At 29.2% G+C, this 13,582-nt stretch overlaps 3 protein-coding genes across 3 annotated transcripts in view; 2 read left to right on the top strand and 1 right to left on the bottom strand.

Annotated features, from left to right (window-relative positions):
• The window catches only part of LOC109127926, a 6,265-nt gene extending 6,210 nt beyond the window's left edge, over positions 1-55 (top strand). Inside the window, exon 2 of the mRNA XM_019233525.1 lies at positions 37-55. Coding sequence (XP_019089070.1) covers positions 37-55 — 19 coding nt within the window. The remainder of the gene's footprint in view (positions 1-36) is intronic.
• Positions 15-909, top strand: LOC104731250. Its single transcript, XM_010450569.2, has one exon. It carries the CDS (start codon positions 108-110, stop codon positions 900-902), a length of 795 nt encoding a protein of 264 aa, XP_010448871.1. The 5' UTR covers positions 15-107; the 3' UTR covers positions 903-909.
• Positions 2,230-5,471, bottom strand: LOC104731249 (adenine phosphoribosyltransferase 3). The gene is made up of 6 exons (XM_010450568.2): positions 5,315-5,471; positions 4,801-4,911; positions 2,982-3,074; positions 2,723-2,872; positions 2,570-2,628; positions 2,230-2,455 (listed from the first exon to the last, which is right to left on the bottom strand). The coding sequence occupies exons 1-6, from the start codon at positions 5,397-5,399 to the stop codon at positions 2,402-2,404; spliced, it is 552 nt and encodes a 183-aa protein (XP_010448870.1). The 5' UTR covers positions 5,400-5,471; the 3' UTR covers positions 2,230-2,401.

Genomic DNA, 13,582 nt, shown 5'->3' with positions numbered 1-13,582 from the left:
CATGATAAAACGCTCGCGGGTATTGTTCCTTCATAGTTTTACAACTTTACTTTAACTTGTGAAGAGAGAAAAAAAAGACAACAAAGATCACGAGTCACGACCCGAACATGCCAAACGGGTGGATCAAGTCATTGCAATGCAAATCAAAAGCGTTCGATGATGTCTGTAACTTCAAAACTAAACCACTAATCTCGTCGAGTTACGGTTGTAGTCGAAAGAGCTCAAACTGCGTCAAAGACGTGATCGATACACGATTATTAGGTAACAAAAACCCGAAACCAGACCAGAATCTAAGGCGTTTGAAGTCTTGTCGAACCGAAACAGAGCTTCTTAACTCGCAAACCCGAACCAGAAGAAGCAAATCTGCCCGATCATCCGAAACGCTGACCGAGCTTCCCGATGGTCACCCGTCAAGGAACGTAGTGGAGATCATATTCCAGTCAAGCTGGAGCTCCGACGAGTTTCCGGGTCGGATAGAGATGATTTTCAAAGTGGAAAACGGGGCGAGGACTGTGACCCGGTTCGAGGAGTACAGAGAGGTTGTGAAGTCACGTGCTGGTTTAAACGTAGGCACGTGCGAGGAGGAGGACGCGCGGTGTTTGGCTGATGGTAACGAGATGATGAGGTTTTATCCGGTTCCGGAAGGGTTTAACGGCGGCGCGTGTGTTTTCTCCGGCGGGAAAGGTCAGGCTGTGTGTACGTTTTCGGGAAGCGGTGAAGCGTACGTGAGCGGCGGATGTGGCGGAGGAAGGAAGGTGATGATGATTTGTCGGGTGATAGCGGGTCGGGTTGATGATAGAATCGGGTTTGGGTCGGACTCGGTAGCGGGTCGTGACGGCGAGTTGTTTGTTTTTGATACACGTGCGGTGTTGCCTTGTTTCCTAATCATTTTCAGATTGTGATATTATAGACACTGTATATTTTTTTTTTTTCTATCAACAACACATGCTTATGAACACCGTTGTGAATTGTTTGAAGGGTCATGGTACTTGAATAGAAAGATGATATATGTGATTAAAGCTTTTCTTGGGGAGGCAGACAAATACTGTGGCCTATGAAACTTTTCTTGTGGGTTGAGGCGTGGTAGCTTAATTACCACGTTTGTAAGCGTTAAGGAAGTCAGACTGTATCGACCTTTCTTAATTATGACGTGATCGATGTGTGTTGCGATTTGATTTTAACGACCATAAAAATCATCCCTGTCAACATGTTGAACAAAAAGCTACATGTCCGACTCATATACCTTTGTCTTGATAAGAACGTAGATATTAATTTACGGAAAGAAACACTTTTACCTTAAAGATTGAGTAGAGAAACACACATAATCTACCTTTTTAATGGACCTAAAAAACAAACCTATAAATCCAAATGAATATTGAAAAATCATGTTTTCACAATACTTATACAGTAAAGTGGTTTTTTACATAATTAACTTTATGTAAATATGTAGACAGATGAGTATGATTGCATTATTCTAGACAATGAAGGGTGAAATACACACGTCTTAAGTTTTTACTTTCTTAATATATAGTGCATCATTTAGGTATGTAAATATTGCTTAGGCCAATAATTTACTCTCTCTCTCTTTTCTTTTGGTGGGGATTGATATATGTGTGTTTAGTTTGACTTCAGAAATTGTGATCGGAAAAACATAATCATGGCAAAGGCAATCTGGTGGAGGACTATAAATGATGATATATAATTACAATATCAATAGAGATCTTAATCATAGTTCTTATCTTCTTGACCTAGGAAAATATTTTATTTGTCTCTTATATTATGTGTTTTAACCATATGTAAAACAACTAAACATAAACGATACATGAAAGAAAGTTAAGTACGAATAGGTAATAATAATATTATTCCAAATTCAGTATCTTACTTCATATATATCGGGTAGATGTTTTTTTTTTATAAATATTTTATGGTTGAATAATATAATTATAGTCACGTTAATCCATATTTTGTGGGTGTTTGGCTGTTTGCTCTTTCAAATATTTTGTTGATAATATATATATACACTTTTTCTCAAATATATTTTGAAAATATATGTGTGTGTGGGCACGTATGTGCACTAACCCATAGACTCTCCAACCCATAAACCATGATAGTGTTATGATGTGTTTTATCTCTACGCATTCACATTGATCTTACCGGCTATGTTTGAAGTTACTCCAAAAACGTTAATTGTGTTAATTAGTATTTGCGGGTAACTATAGTTTACTACTATTTTTAACAGCAAAGAAATTAGAATTATTTATTCCAGCTAATCCGCCAGATTTTAAATTAAAATACTGTATAATCCCAAAAATAAGTCCGCGACTGCAAATAATCCGAATTATCGGTAACCAAATTAATTAAACCCCATAAGTTCATCCAAATGACTCAGCTAAAAATCATATCATCGGTACTCCACAAGCATGCACAATGGCTTCCCCTTGAGTCTCTGCCTTCCCTGCAAAAAGAAATAAATTCCCCACCTCAAAAATATTAAATGCCACACCAATATAAAAAGATCTCAATTTATTGTGTTTCGAATATAATGTATTAAATTTTCACGACAGCAAACCTTTAATTCCGGTAACTCTATCACACATGCACATTCCACCACTTCTTCTCCAACCCTCTCTAAACATGGTCCCCAAAAAAAAGAGTAATGAGTATCTTGCAAATCGGTTAGGTTCAACTCGATTGAATTTTCATATAGCTTTGGGAAAGTTACCGAGCAAGTTAATGGCGGCGCAGAGAGTACCACCAGTCGCAATTAGATCATCAACAACTAAAGCTCGGTCTCCAGCCTCCACGGCTCCTATGTGCATCTCTAGCCTGTCATTCCCATACTCTAGCTCGTATTCCTCAAATATTGTTTCGCCTAGTTACATTTTATTTCATGTAACCATAAACAATTTGTTAGGTATATAATGGTAATACTAGCTACTTCAAAATTAAATTATCTGAAAGGTATGCAAAGTTTTAAGAACCAGGCAGTTTCTTGGGTTTGCGAAGGGGAACGAACTTTGCTCCAATGGCTAACGCAATTGGTGGACCGAATATGAAACCGCGAGCCTCTATTCCTGAAATCATAGCAAACATAGTTAAGTAGCGTAAATCACATTACTTTAATCATTCTTTTGCATAAACACAATTATGTATGTTGTTATTATTACAAAAGAGTCCAGCTAAGAACATTGTCATTGAAGAAAAGCTAAAGAATGACTCTCTGTCCCAACAACAAACCCAATAGACAGATTCTAGAGCACTAACACAAAAGATACGATTCAGTGCTACATGTAGTCAGTCTAGGTATGTATTGTATGGGCTTAATAAATAAATACTAGTATTCTACGTATATATATATATATAAAATGAAACATCAAATACATAAATGTTGTTATGTACCATGTGCCATGCACATATATATAAAGACTTCCTTTAACACGAGTTAAATGATATTTATTTTATTTTTAAAAGAGAAACTTGTTAAACAAATGTTTAAACAATAGATTAATTTCAACGAGTTTTCCACAGATAAAACTATAAAGTTTGGTATATATATATCAAACGAATTTGTATCCTTTTGATGATTTCGTTCTTTTAAATCTGTATATGCAAAGATTCTATTGATTTGAAAAGGCAACTGAAAAAGTATACTGATTTATAAAAAAAAGTAAAAGGGAAATGATGTACCTCATCATACTTTATACTGCAACAGTAACAAAGTTACAAAGTTTTTGTACTTCATTACATAGAAGAAGAGAGACATACAGAAAAAGTGGGAAGAAGAGAATTGGCCAAAACAATGATGATTGCAAAAGAAAGAAAACCCAAATCAAGTTTTTTTTGGGGCCAACTCTTTTAAAAAGGTTGCATCCATCACTCAACTACCCATCTATCCAAACAACACCCACCACATACACACACACAGACAAACACTTTTCACATAAGTAAGATCAACAATTATAAGCTTTTTAAAAAGTAGAAGAATATATATATATAAAAAATAACACTTTTTTCTTATATGATTTAGAAGGAAGAATGATCCAGGCAATCAATCTCATTCAATCACTCAAATCACACAGAAAGATTAGATTTCAGAGATAAGAGAAAGTCTTGTCTCAACCAAATTTTTATCGAATAGATTCTTTTTATACAATTTGTAAACGTACGTGAGTATGTATCTTCCATATGAACTTCAAATTCTGATATAGCATATATCAAATTAATTTCTACACATTTATTTATTCACTCATAAATCCAATTAAAACAACAGATCTTTGTAATACTCTTATATAAATGCAAACACAACCACAAACAAAAAATGAACACCACATAGAACAACCACTTTGGATGATAACCAAGTTGAGCAACCTACTTGAGATAGATGTATATTCCTAATTTCAAATGTTCTCCATCTAAGTTCAATGTAAATAAAGATTTCGGAATTATATCTTTAAGATTCCACTAATTAGCATTTGACTTAAAAAAAAAAAAAAAGAGACTCCATAAATTACCACGCACCAACAATTCAACTATTTACAGTTCAAAAAAGCATTAAAATATGAAGAAAAAAAAAAGAAATTAAATGGTTTTTGTTCCAATATTCAAAAAAAGAAAAACTAGAAAAGTCACTAAAATCATGACCTACCCACTTTTTTCACCGGAAAATCTTGAAAACAATAAAATAATCCAGTTCACTCAATTAGGTCGAATCTTTTGGATAGTAATTCCATAAAAATTATACTGTCAAAAATTATAGTAAAACTATGAATTTGCAAAGAGAGAAAAATATGAACTTCATACCTGCAACCACTGAGATGTTCTTGTCTCTGTACCTCTCCACAAACAGATCAATCGTGTCTTTGAAAGCTTTCGGATCCAACAACACTGTTGTTATGTCTTGAAACATTATCCCTGCAATCTTCTCATGTTACTACCCGTTCTACTTTTTTTTTTTTCTCTATGTAACAATTCTTGTTTATTTTTTTAACAATAAAAAAAAACAAGAATCCTCAAGAAAATATTTAAATGGTCAAATTAGAACAACTTCATAGCGAAACCAAGACAGATTCAAGACCAAGAAAACTGTGTTACATCACTGTTATAAAAAAAAACAAGCTTAATTTAAATCAGATATTATTGTCAGACTACGAAACACCTGCATTTTTCTTGGGGAAAACTAGTTTCTCAAGACAAAACAATACTTGCCATGCGACGAAAACAGAGCATGTAACTAAAGAAAAACAAAGAACAGAGCACACTTCGATATACAGTAATTCCAAAAGAAGTAAGAAAAAGAAAAAAAAAAAAAAGTTACCTTTCTTGGGAAAATCTGGAACGACACGGATCTTAGTTTTGATTCCGTTGATACGAGGATCCTCTTCTTCTTTGTTTCCCGACATTGTCAAACGAAGAACCAAAACAAAAAAAAATATAATAATCTAAAAAATCAAACAATACAGAATGTGAAATCCTCTGTTTTTTTTATTAAGGGTATCTTCTCTCTCTCTCTGGTTCAAGTTTAGTGTGGGAGAGAGAAAGAAAAAAAAGTGAAGTAGTCTCTCATAGTATACTCTTACCACTATTTATATCTTAAAAAAAAAACGAATTTGGTTAGATTCTTCTCTGTGACTGTGCTTATTAAAACTGCAAACTATTTTAGATATATTATATAAACTTCTAAACTAATAATATGTCATCCAACAAAATCTTCCAAAATCTAAAAAGTGTCTGGATAGGTTTCTAAGGTGGTCGTTAATATAGGTTTAATATTTTTAAAAATTTCAAACATTTATATATATATTTACACTATGATCATCATGTTATTTTTTTGGGTGGGTGGGCTTCATAATCTTTGGATGATATGCTTTTTTCTAATTTATACATGAATATCTATTAGATTTGTTATATAAACTTCCAACTTATAAAGAAAGTAATTTATTTATAAAATCGAATAAAAATTAATTCAGAGATCTTTAAATTAGCAAATCCAGTAACAAAAAATAGTAGGTAGAAATATATAATAATATCAATTATTGGATTTATGTTTTATTAACATTGGTTATTGAATAATGCCTCCAAAAATATAACACAATTTTTTAATAATATTTTAGTTTAATTGTTTTTTTGAGAATAGTACAAGACATATCTAATCTATGTCTCATTAGCTGACATGATCAAAGCGTTAAACGTGTCGTTTAGACATTGGGCTGTCTCGATTTTATTTTGTAATCCCCAAACAATTATCATGTTAATACAAAAAGCTTAAAAAGATGAAGTGTCCTTCTTCGTTAAATTATGAGAGCTATAGCAATGCAGAGAGACAAGTGGTCTGTTTCATTATCTTATCTTCAGGATTAGAATTTTAGAATAAAACTTGAACTCCCTTTATCTTTATTTGTTGTTTCAGTTTGTCCCATAATTATTAAAAGTAAACATGTGGTTAGAGTCTCTCCGATTACATATCTTTTGATTGGAAAGAAATAGTCAACAAACCCAACTTGGAGAATGAATAAGTGTCATTTAAACTTTACAACTTCGGATAACAGTTCACCTAGTAAACTTTCACATATAGTACATGTTGTTTATACAAGAAATATGACTCTGTTCTTTTGTGTATAATATTTATTTACGATAACGTATAATATGTATTAGAAAAAAAACATATAGAGATGTAAAATATTTCTAACTACTTTTTGTTATTATAATGTAGCTAACAAACAAATGAATAACAAAAATATGTAATTTAGTGGTTTATGTTATTGTTTTTTTTGTGTCACTCTATGATATATATGTAATCATATATATTTTCAGAAAAAAAAATATACGTATAATATCACTAGATATTAGCAATTGCTACTATTTTGATACATATATGAATAATAATGTTTCTCATAAAAACAATTTCAACTATATCGAACTTCTTTAACAAAAAAAAAAAAAAAAACTATATCGAGTTTTCAAAACCGAATATATAAAATTTAAGATATAAAGTTAAAATATTTAGACAGCATGATTACATTCATTTACTTTTCATGAAATGGATGCATCTAACAATTTCTTCTCTTAATGAATATGTGCAACATTTTCACTCATCAACAAGTGAAATGTACATGCTAAATATGAAAATCGTATCCCAAAATCTAAGTATAATAATGGCCGTCAAGAATTTAGTCCGGTGATAAATATTTCAACACCAAACTCAGATTATTAGGTCCCCGTCATACAAGTTATATGATTTGTCTTTAAAAAACAAAATCAGATACTATGGTCAAACAGAAAATCTAAACAAATATCATCAACTAGTTCGAGCAAGACCCTAAAGATTTCGCCTAACTCTCGTATCTAAACACACTTTACTGCACAAAGTCCAAAGTGGAATTTTGAGTGTGGCAAATCTCTACATATAGATTTTGTTTTTGGAATTGAGAAAAAAAAAATTTCAGAATATAAATATATAATGAAAACTTCGTAAAGATGAAAGCGATGTTTCTATCTTTTTCTATTTTAGATTTTATTATGTCTATTTTATAAATTTATATGGAGCTTTTAATTAGACCTGTCCATGGTCTAGAATAAGATAAAAAAAGCTCACCACCTTTTGAATTTTGATAGGCCACTCTTCAATTTCGAATTAGCATCTTACCAGTTTACCCCTCCACGAGTCTTTTCGTTTCTTATTCTGTCCAGTTCTTCAATTATTGCACTAAATCTGGAGAAACATGCTCAAAATCTAACTTGGGACAAATGTGTCCAACACTTATGGTGTTGTGATTCGTCTTACATTTAATGACATCTTCATAACCTAGAATCCCATATGCTACATACACAATATACAAATTATATAACATCAAAAAAATTATCATTAGAAGCCAGTTATAAAACTTACAAACAGCAGCAGAAATGGTATATATAGCTGCAACAAAAGTAGGCGAATCTCTTTTATTCCGTGTTTTGGATGATGTCTAGATTTCATATGACCACTTTTGGTATGCATATTGTGACTCCCACTTTTACTTTTGTATGAAAATGGTATATTTCTTATTTTTGTTATTCTATTACATATATTTAAGAAAAGAAAGAACATAAAAAAAAAATTCCGATTTTTGGGTGTACAAAATTGTATTTTCATCTGAAACAAAAAATGATTTCTTGGGGTATGAGAAAAAAACTATAAGTAGATTACAAGGACCAAAATTCGTTAATTAAAAGCGAAATCAATTTGGTTAAACATCATTTTAAAAACTTAATTGGTAGCCTAACATCTAAAGTGATGTATATCAGTTTTGTATATTAAGGTACTATGTTCACGATCTACAAATATTGATATATACGTCTACAAATATAAATATAAACTAGTACCAAAATTTGTCCCCAAAAAAAAGTAAAACTAAAATTTTATTTATTATTTCTCGAAAAAATGTAAAATACTAGTATTAACTATAAGAAATTTTGCTAATATGGGAGAAATTAACCCACAAATTAATTTTGGATATGGGGTTGAAGAAAACAAAGGTATCGATTAATTATAAAAAAAGGGACAAAAGGAAAGTAGTAAGCTGATTGTGGAGTGTACTATAATCGGTCGAATCAATTGGACTATCTCACAAATTTTTGTGGACGAGTGTTAGTTATTGTTGTGCTCCATTAACCCATAGTCTTCCCACTAACTTTTTTTTTTGTTTCTCGCCTCTCCTTTTCACATCTTTAAAGTCTTACTCCTAAAGAAAAAAAATGAGTCATTTTCCTTAATATTTTTTCCTGTTGTATTCCTGTGTTCTGTCAATTTCTGCCATATAATTTATTTAAGTAAAAATTATTAATACTGTGTTAATATATTTGCGGGATACATGAATTTTACGAAATCCCCATGGTTTAAACTCAAATTTATTTCGCTTAAAAATATTTTCAGAATACTAAATATAGAAAATGAAAATATGAAAATGAAAATATGTCAGTACTTGCTACATATCTAGATGATATGGAATTTTAAAAACTTCAAATCGAAGACAATTGAGGCCTTAGAAGGACTTGACCAAAATAATAAGAAATTATGTGATTAATCTTAGTTTAAACTTTATTTAAGAATATATATATATATAATATATATTTCAAACTAGAATATGGATTTTTAAAAGTACCTAAATAATAATAAAACTAGATAATAATCCGTGCTGGTAGCACGGAGAATTATTTTTTATTTTGTTATTTGTTAATATTATGTTTATGTTGTATCATTCATTTACATGTTATATAATATAGTACTATATGGTGAATTTTGATTCATATTAAACAACTAATAGGTAGGCTTAGAAACTACTATCAATACCCGTATTGGACCCGTTTTTCGGTTTGTATCCATCCCGAAAAAGGTACCCGCAGCTTTAGGATCGAGTGAAGGGTATAATAATTATATTATCCATGAATAATGATCAAGTATTGGATATTAATTTAATTTTTGAGCGTCTCGTTACCCGTCTCATTACCCGTTTTATTACCCAACTCATAAATACACTTTAATATTTTGTAGAATAATGTTACCAGTGTGAAGAAATATTTATATAAATTTGGATTTGTTTGTTACAAAATAATAGTAGAAAATTTATTAATTCTACACATTTTATAAATCATATATTTAATTTAATTAAGGTTATACTCTGATTTCGACCCGTAGTTGGTAATACTATTTTGGTTTGGTGCAATATCAAATTCGTTAATTATACATTCGGTAAAGCCAAAAAAATCTAACAAAACATGTATTGACCCATGATTTGGTATTACAAATTGATGTGATCGTGTTTAGAGATCTTAATATACCAAATTTACAAATTAAAGTTATTGGTATAACATGTTGTATATTAATTTTATAGGTGAAAATTACAATTAGGTTATGTATATTATCAATATTATACACTTAGTATTGTTTATATAGTGAATATTGTGTATAAATAATTAAATTTTAGCCAATTAAATAGTTTGTTATTATTTCCTAAGATTTATGAAACAATAAATAGAGTTTTATTATTTTGTATACAAATCTAAACTTTTCTTTTGTTAGTTATTAGAATAATTAAATCATAATAGCATTTTCGTAATATGTCACATCAGAACTGGTTAAATTTTTAACAACATAACTTAAATAAGTATATAGATATATTTTAAAATATAAACAATGTTGTATCCTAATTTTAATATATATTTGTTATTATTAAATGATTTAGATATGTAAATATTTAATCTTAGTTTTATAAATAAATTTAAGTTTTATAATTTTCTAAATAGTTTGTTATTGTTTCCTAAGATTTCTAAAACAATCAATAGAATCTGTTTAATTATTTTATTACATAATTTCGAAATAATTTTATTATTATTTTATTAAATAATTTCGAAATTATTTTATTAATGATTTCTTGTAATCTAATAAATTAAAAATTACTATTTTTTGGATAATCATTTTCAGGTTACAACAAATTAATATTAAGATTCTGTTATTATATCTTATTATATAAACCTTAGTTTTCAAAGTTAGTAACTCACCAGATCGTGACACATGTTAGTTTTAACGATCATAGATCAAAGTTAAAAATTCACCAGATCGTGACACGTGTCAGTTTTAACGATTAAATATCAAAGTTAGTAACTCATCAGATCGTGACACGTGTCAATTTAACGATCAGAAATCACATATCAAAGTTAGTAACTTATCAGATCGTGACATGTGTCAATTTTAACGATCAAAACAAAATAATTTCTATGATCATAAGATCATCTATTTGCTTATATAGAGGGGTGTATTTACCACGATTTTGACATGTGTCAAGTTACTAATCTGAGATCTTGACATGTGTAAAAGTTAATATTTAATAAAGAATTTAAGATTACGACAAAAACAAATAAAATTGTTTTAAACAATATTAATAATATAAAAAAATAATTATCAAAAAATTATAAAAATTAAACAGTTTTTTAAATAATTATAATAAGATTANCAAAGTTAGTAACTCACCAGATCGTGACACATGTTAGTTTTAACGATCATAGATCAAAGTTAAAAATTCACCAGATCGTGACACGTGTCAGTTTTAACGATTAAATATCAAAGTTAGTAACTCATCAGATCGTGACACGTGTCAATTTAACGATCAGAAATCACATATCAAAGTTAGTAACTTATCAGATCGTGACATGTGTCAATTTTAACGATCAAAACAAAATAATTTCTATGATCATAAGATCATTTATTTGCTTATATAGAGGGGTGTATTTACCACGATTTTGACATGTGTCAAGTTACTAATCTGAGATCTTGACATGTGTAAAAGTTAATATTTAATAAAGAATTTAAGATTACGACAAAAACAAATAAAATTGTTTTAAACAATATTAATAATATAAAAAAATAATTATCAAAAAATTATAAAAATTAAACAGTTTTTTAAATAATTATAATAAGATTATATATATATATATAATTCATAAAATTCGAAATTATAAATTTTTTTACTTATTAATTATACAAAAAATAGAAAAGGGATTAAGGAAAATATACAGAAAATTATTAATTCTAAAAAATGTAAATACTGACGTCTATATAAACATAGATCGTCTCATATTATTCATCTAACAAAATAATTTATTCATACTGCTTTCAACTTTGTTCTATTGGTGAAGTTTTTTAATGTGAAGGCAAATTTTCCTTATTTTTTAAAACTAGAATATACTCATACTTTCTACTTTTTCAGTTTAGAATAGGTAAGATTGACATATGGAAGATATGGAAGATTAATATATGCATCTTCATTTTCTAATATGGAAGATTAATATATGCATCTTCATTTTCTAATACTGTATTTTAAAATTTTATTGTAGTAGTTTTAGATTGTTTTATTTAATTTTTATATTCATCTTTGAATTATTTGAGGTTCATATATTATCGTGCTTATAATTTTCTATTATTTTTTTAGTTATGTCAAATTTTTTTTTTTTCTAATTTCTCAACCTTGATTGGTTGGTCATAGACCTTTTTGTTGTGCAAACACAATTGTTACCATTCCTTCAATCTTAAAAAGAGATAAAGAGGAGAAGGTCATTAACCTAATGGTTGGATAAAATAAGCTAATCAAACACAAGCTTACGACAAACATAGATATATTGACAAAACATAAATCGTTGTTGACAGATCTTTAGGAGCTTAGAGACAGAGGCTACATCATGGTGTGTCAAAGAAACTTCCATGATTACATTGGAAAATTTAACATTACACTACAAAAAAATAGTTATATTGAGACGTATTTTTGAGACAAAATAATTTCGCCACAAATTTGTGACACTTTAAATACGATATTATGACTAAATTTATTTGTCACAAATCCATAGTATTTTCGTCACTATATTATGACGGAAAAAAACAGTAACAAAAGTTTGTCACAATTAGTGACGAATATGCTACGATAACATTAATCGTCACTTTTATGACTACATTATGACCAATATGTTGTTGCAAATTAGTTATGAACTTATAACCGATATACAAGTCACAGTTTGTGACATTAAAATGAATAAACATTAGTCATAAAATAGTATAAATTGTTATGTCATTTATACAAAGCCCATTAAGTCAAGTGTCTAACCCTAATTTAACAAGACTTATTTAAGAGATGATTAGGGTTTTATTCTTTATAATTTCGTGCCTCCTAAACTAGAGAGAGAGAGAGAGTAAACCATTTGAGAGAAAGAGAACAAAGAGTCACAGTTGAGATTAAGGACAGATCTTACATGTAGGAGATGGTGGTTAACAAGAGGTAAACAGACTCTTTTATGGACGAATTTTTGTGAGCAATTTCCCAACCCATAGATGTAAGTTTTCCCCAAAGGATTTTGTAACCTTTTTTGTAGATTAAAAGTTATACATGTTTTCTCAAACCTATTCAGCGCAGATCCGCAAATTAACATCAGTCATCTTGTGAAATCGTTTCCCACTGCTACAAATTGAACCAGAAGCTGATCTACCCGCTGCTGGAAAGATCTGAGTCTTACCTTTCCAGAGATCCTGAGATTGTTTCCATAGGAGTTATAATATGAAAGTTATGATGGAATATGTGCATCTGGTTGAATTTGTGATTTATTTTCTTTGTAAGAATAAAAATAGCTTATAATGTATATCCAATGTTTATGATTATAAAAAATTTGTATGATGTATAAATTTAAAAAAATAAAATTGTTTTGAGATTAATTTTTTAGTTATAATTTTTATCATATGCAATGAATTTTTTAGTAATAACTTGTGACAATTTGAAACTAACTTCTAATGATAAGATTGGACATTATGATAGTCACAAAATATCATGATTTATTGAGTATTTGTTAAAACTTTGCGACAAATTTTTAATTATCATTTGTGACCATTTGATACTATAGTTTCGTAATAATAAGATACATAATTAAAACGTTATTTTGAACACGAATTGTAACGATTTAAAGACGTTTTGTTAGTATGTAATTGAGACCATTTTGTTACTTTTTGTGTTGTAATCATTGATGACAAAATGGTTACTAATATATTCGTCGCAACTCTTGTGACGTTTTT

Source organism: Camelina sativa, chromosome 12 (assembly GCF_000633955.1).
Source record: "Camelina sativa cultivar DH55 chromosome 12, Cs, whole genome shotgun sequence".
NCBI classification, from domain to species: domain Eukaryota; kingdom Viridiplantae; phylum Streptophyta; class Magnoliopsida; order Brassicales; family Brassicaceae; genus Camelina; species Camelina sativa.
The sequence above is the reverse complement of the archived record's forward strand: the minus strand, read 5'-3'. Positions and strand labels throughout refer to the sequence as shown.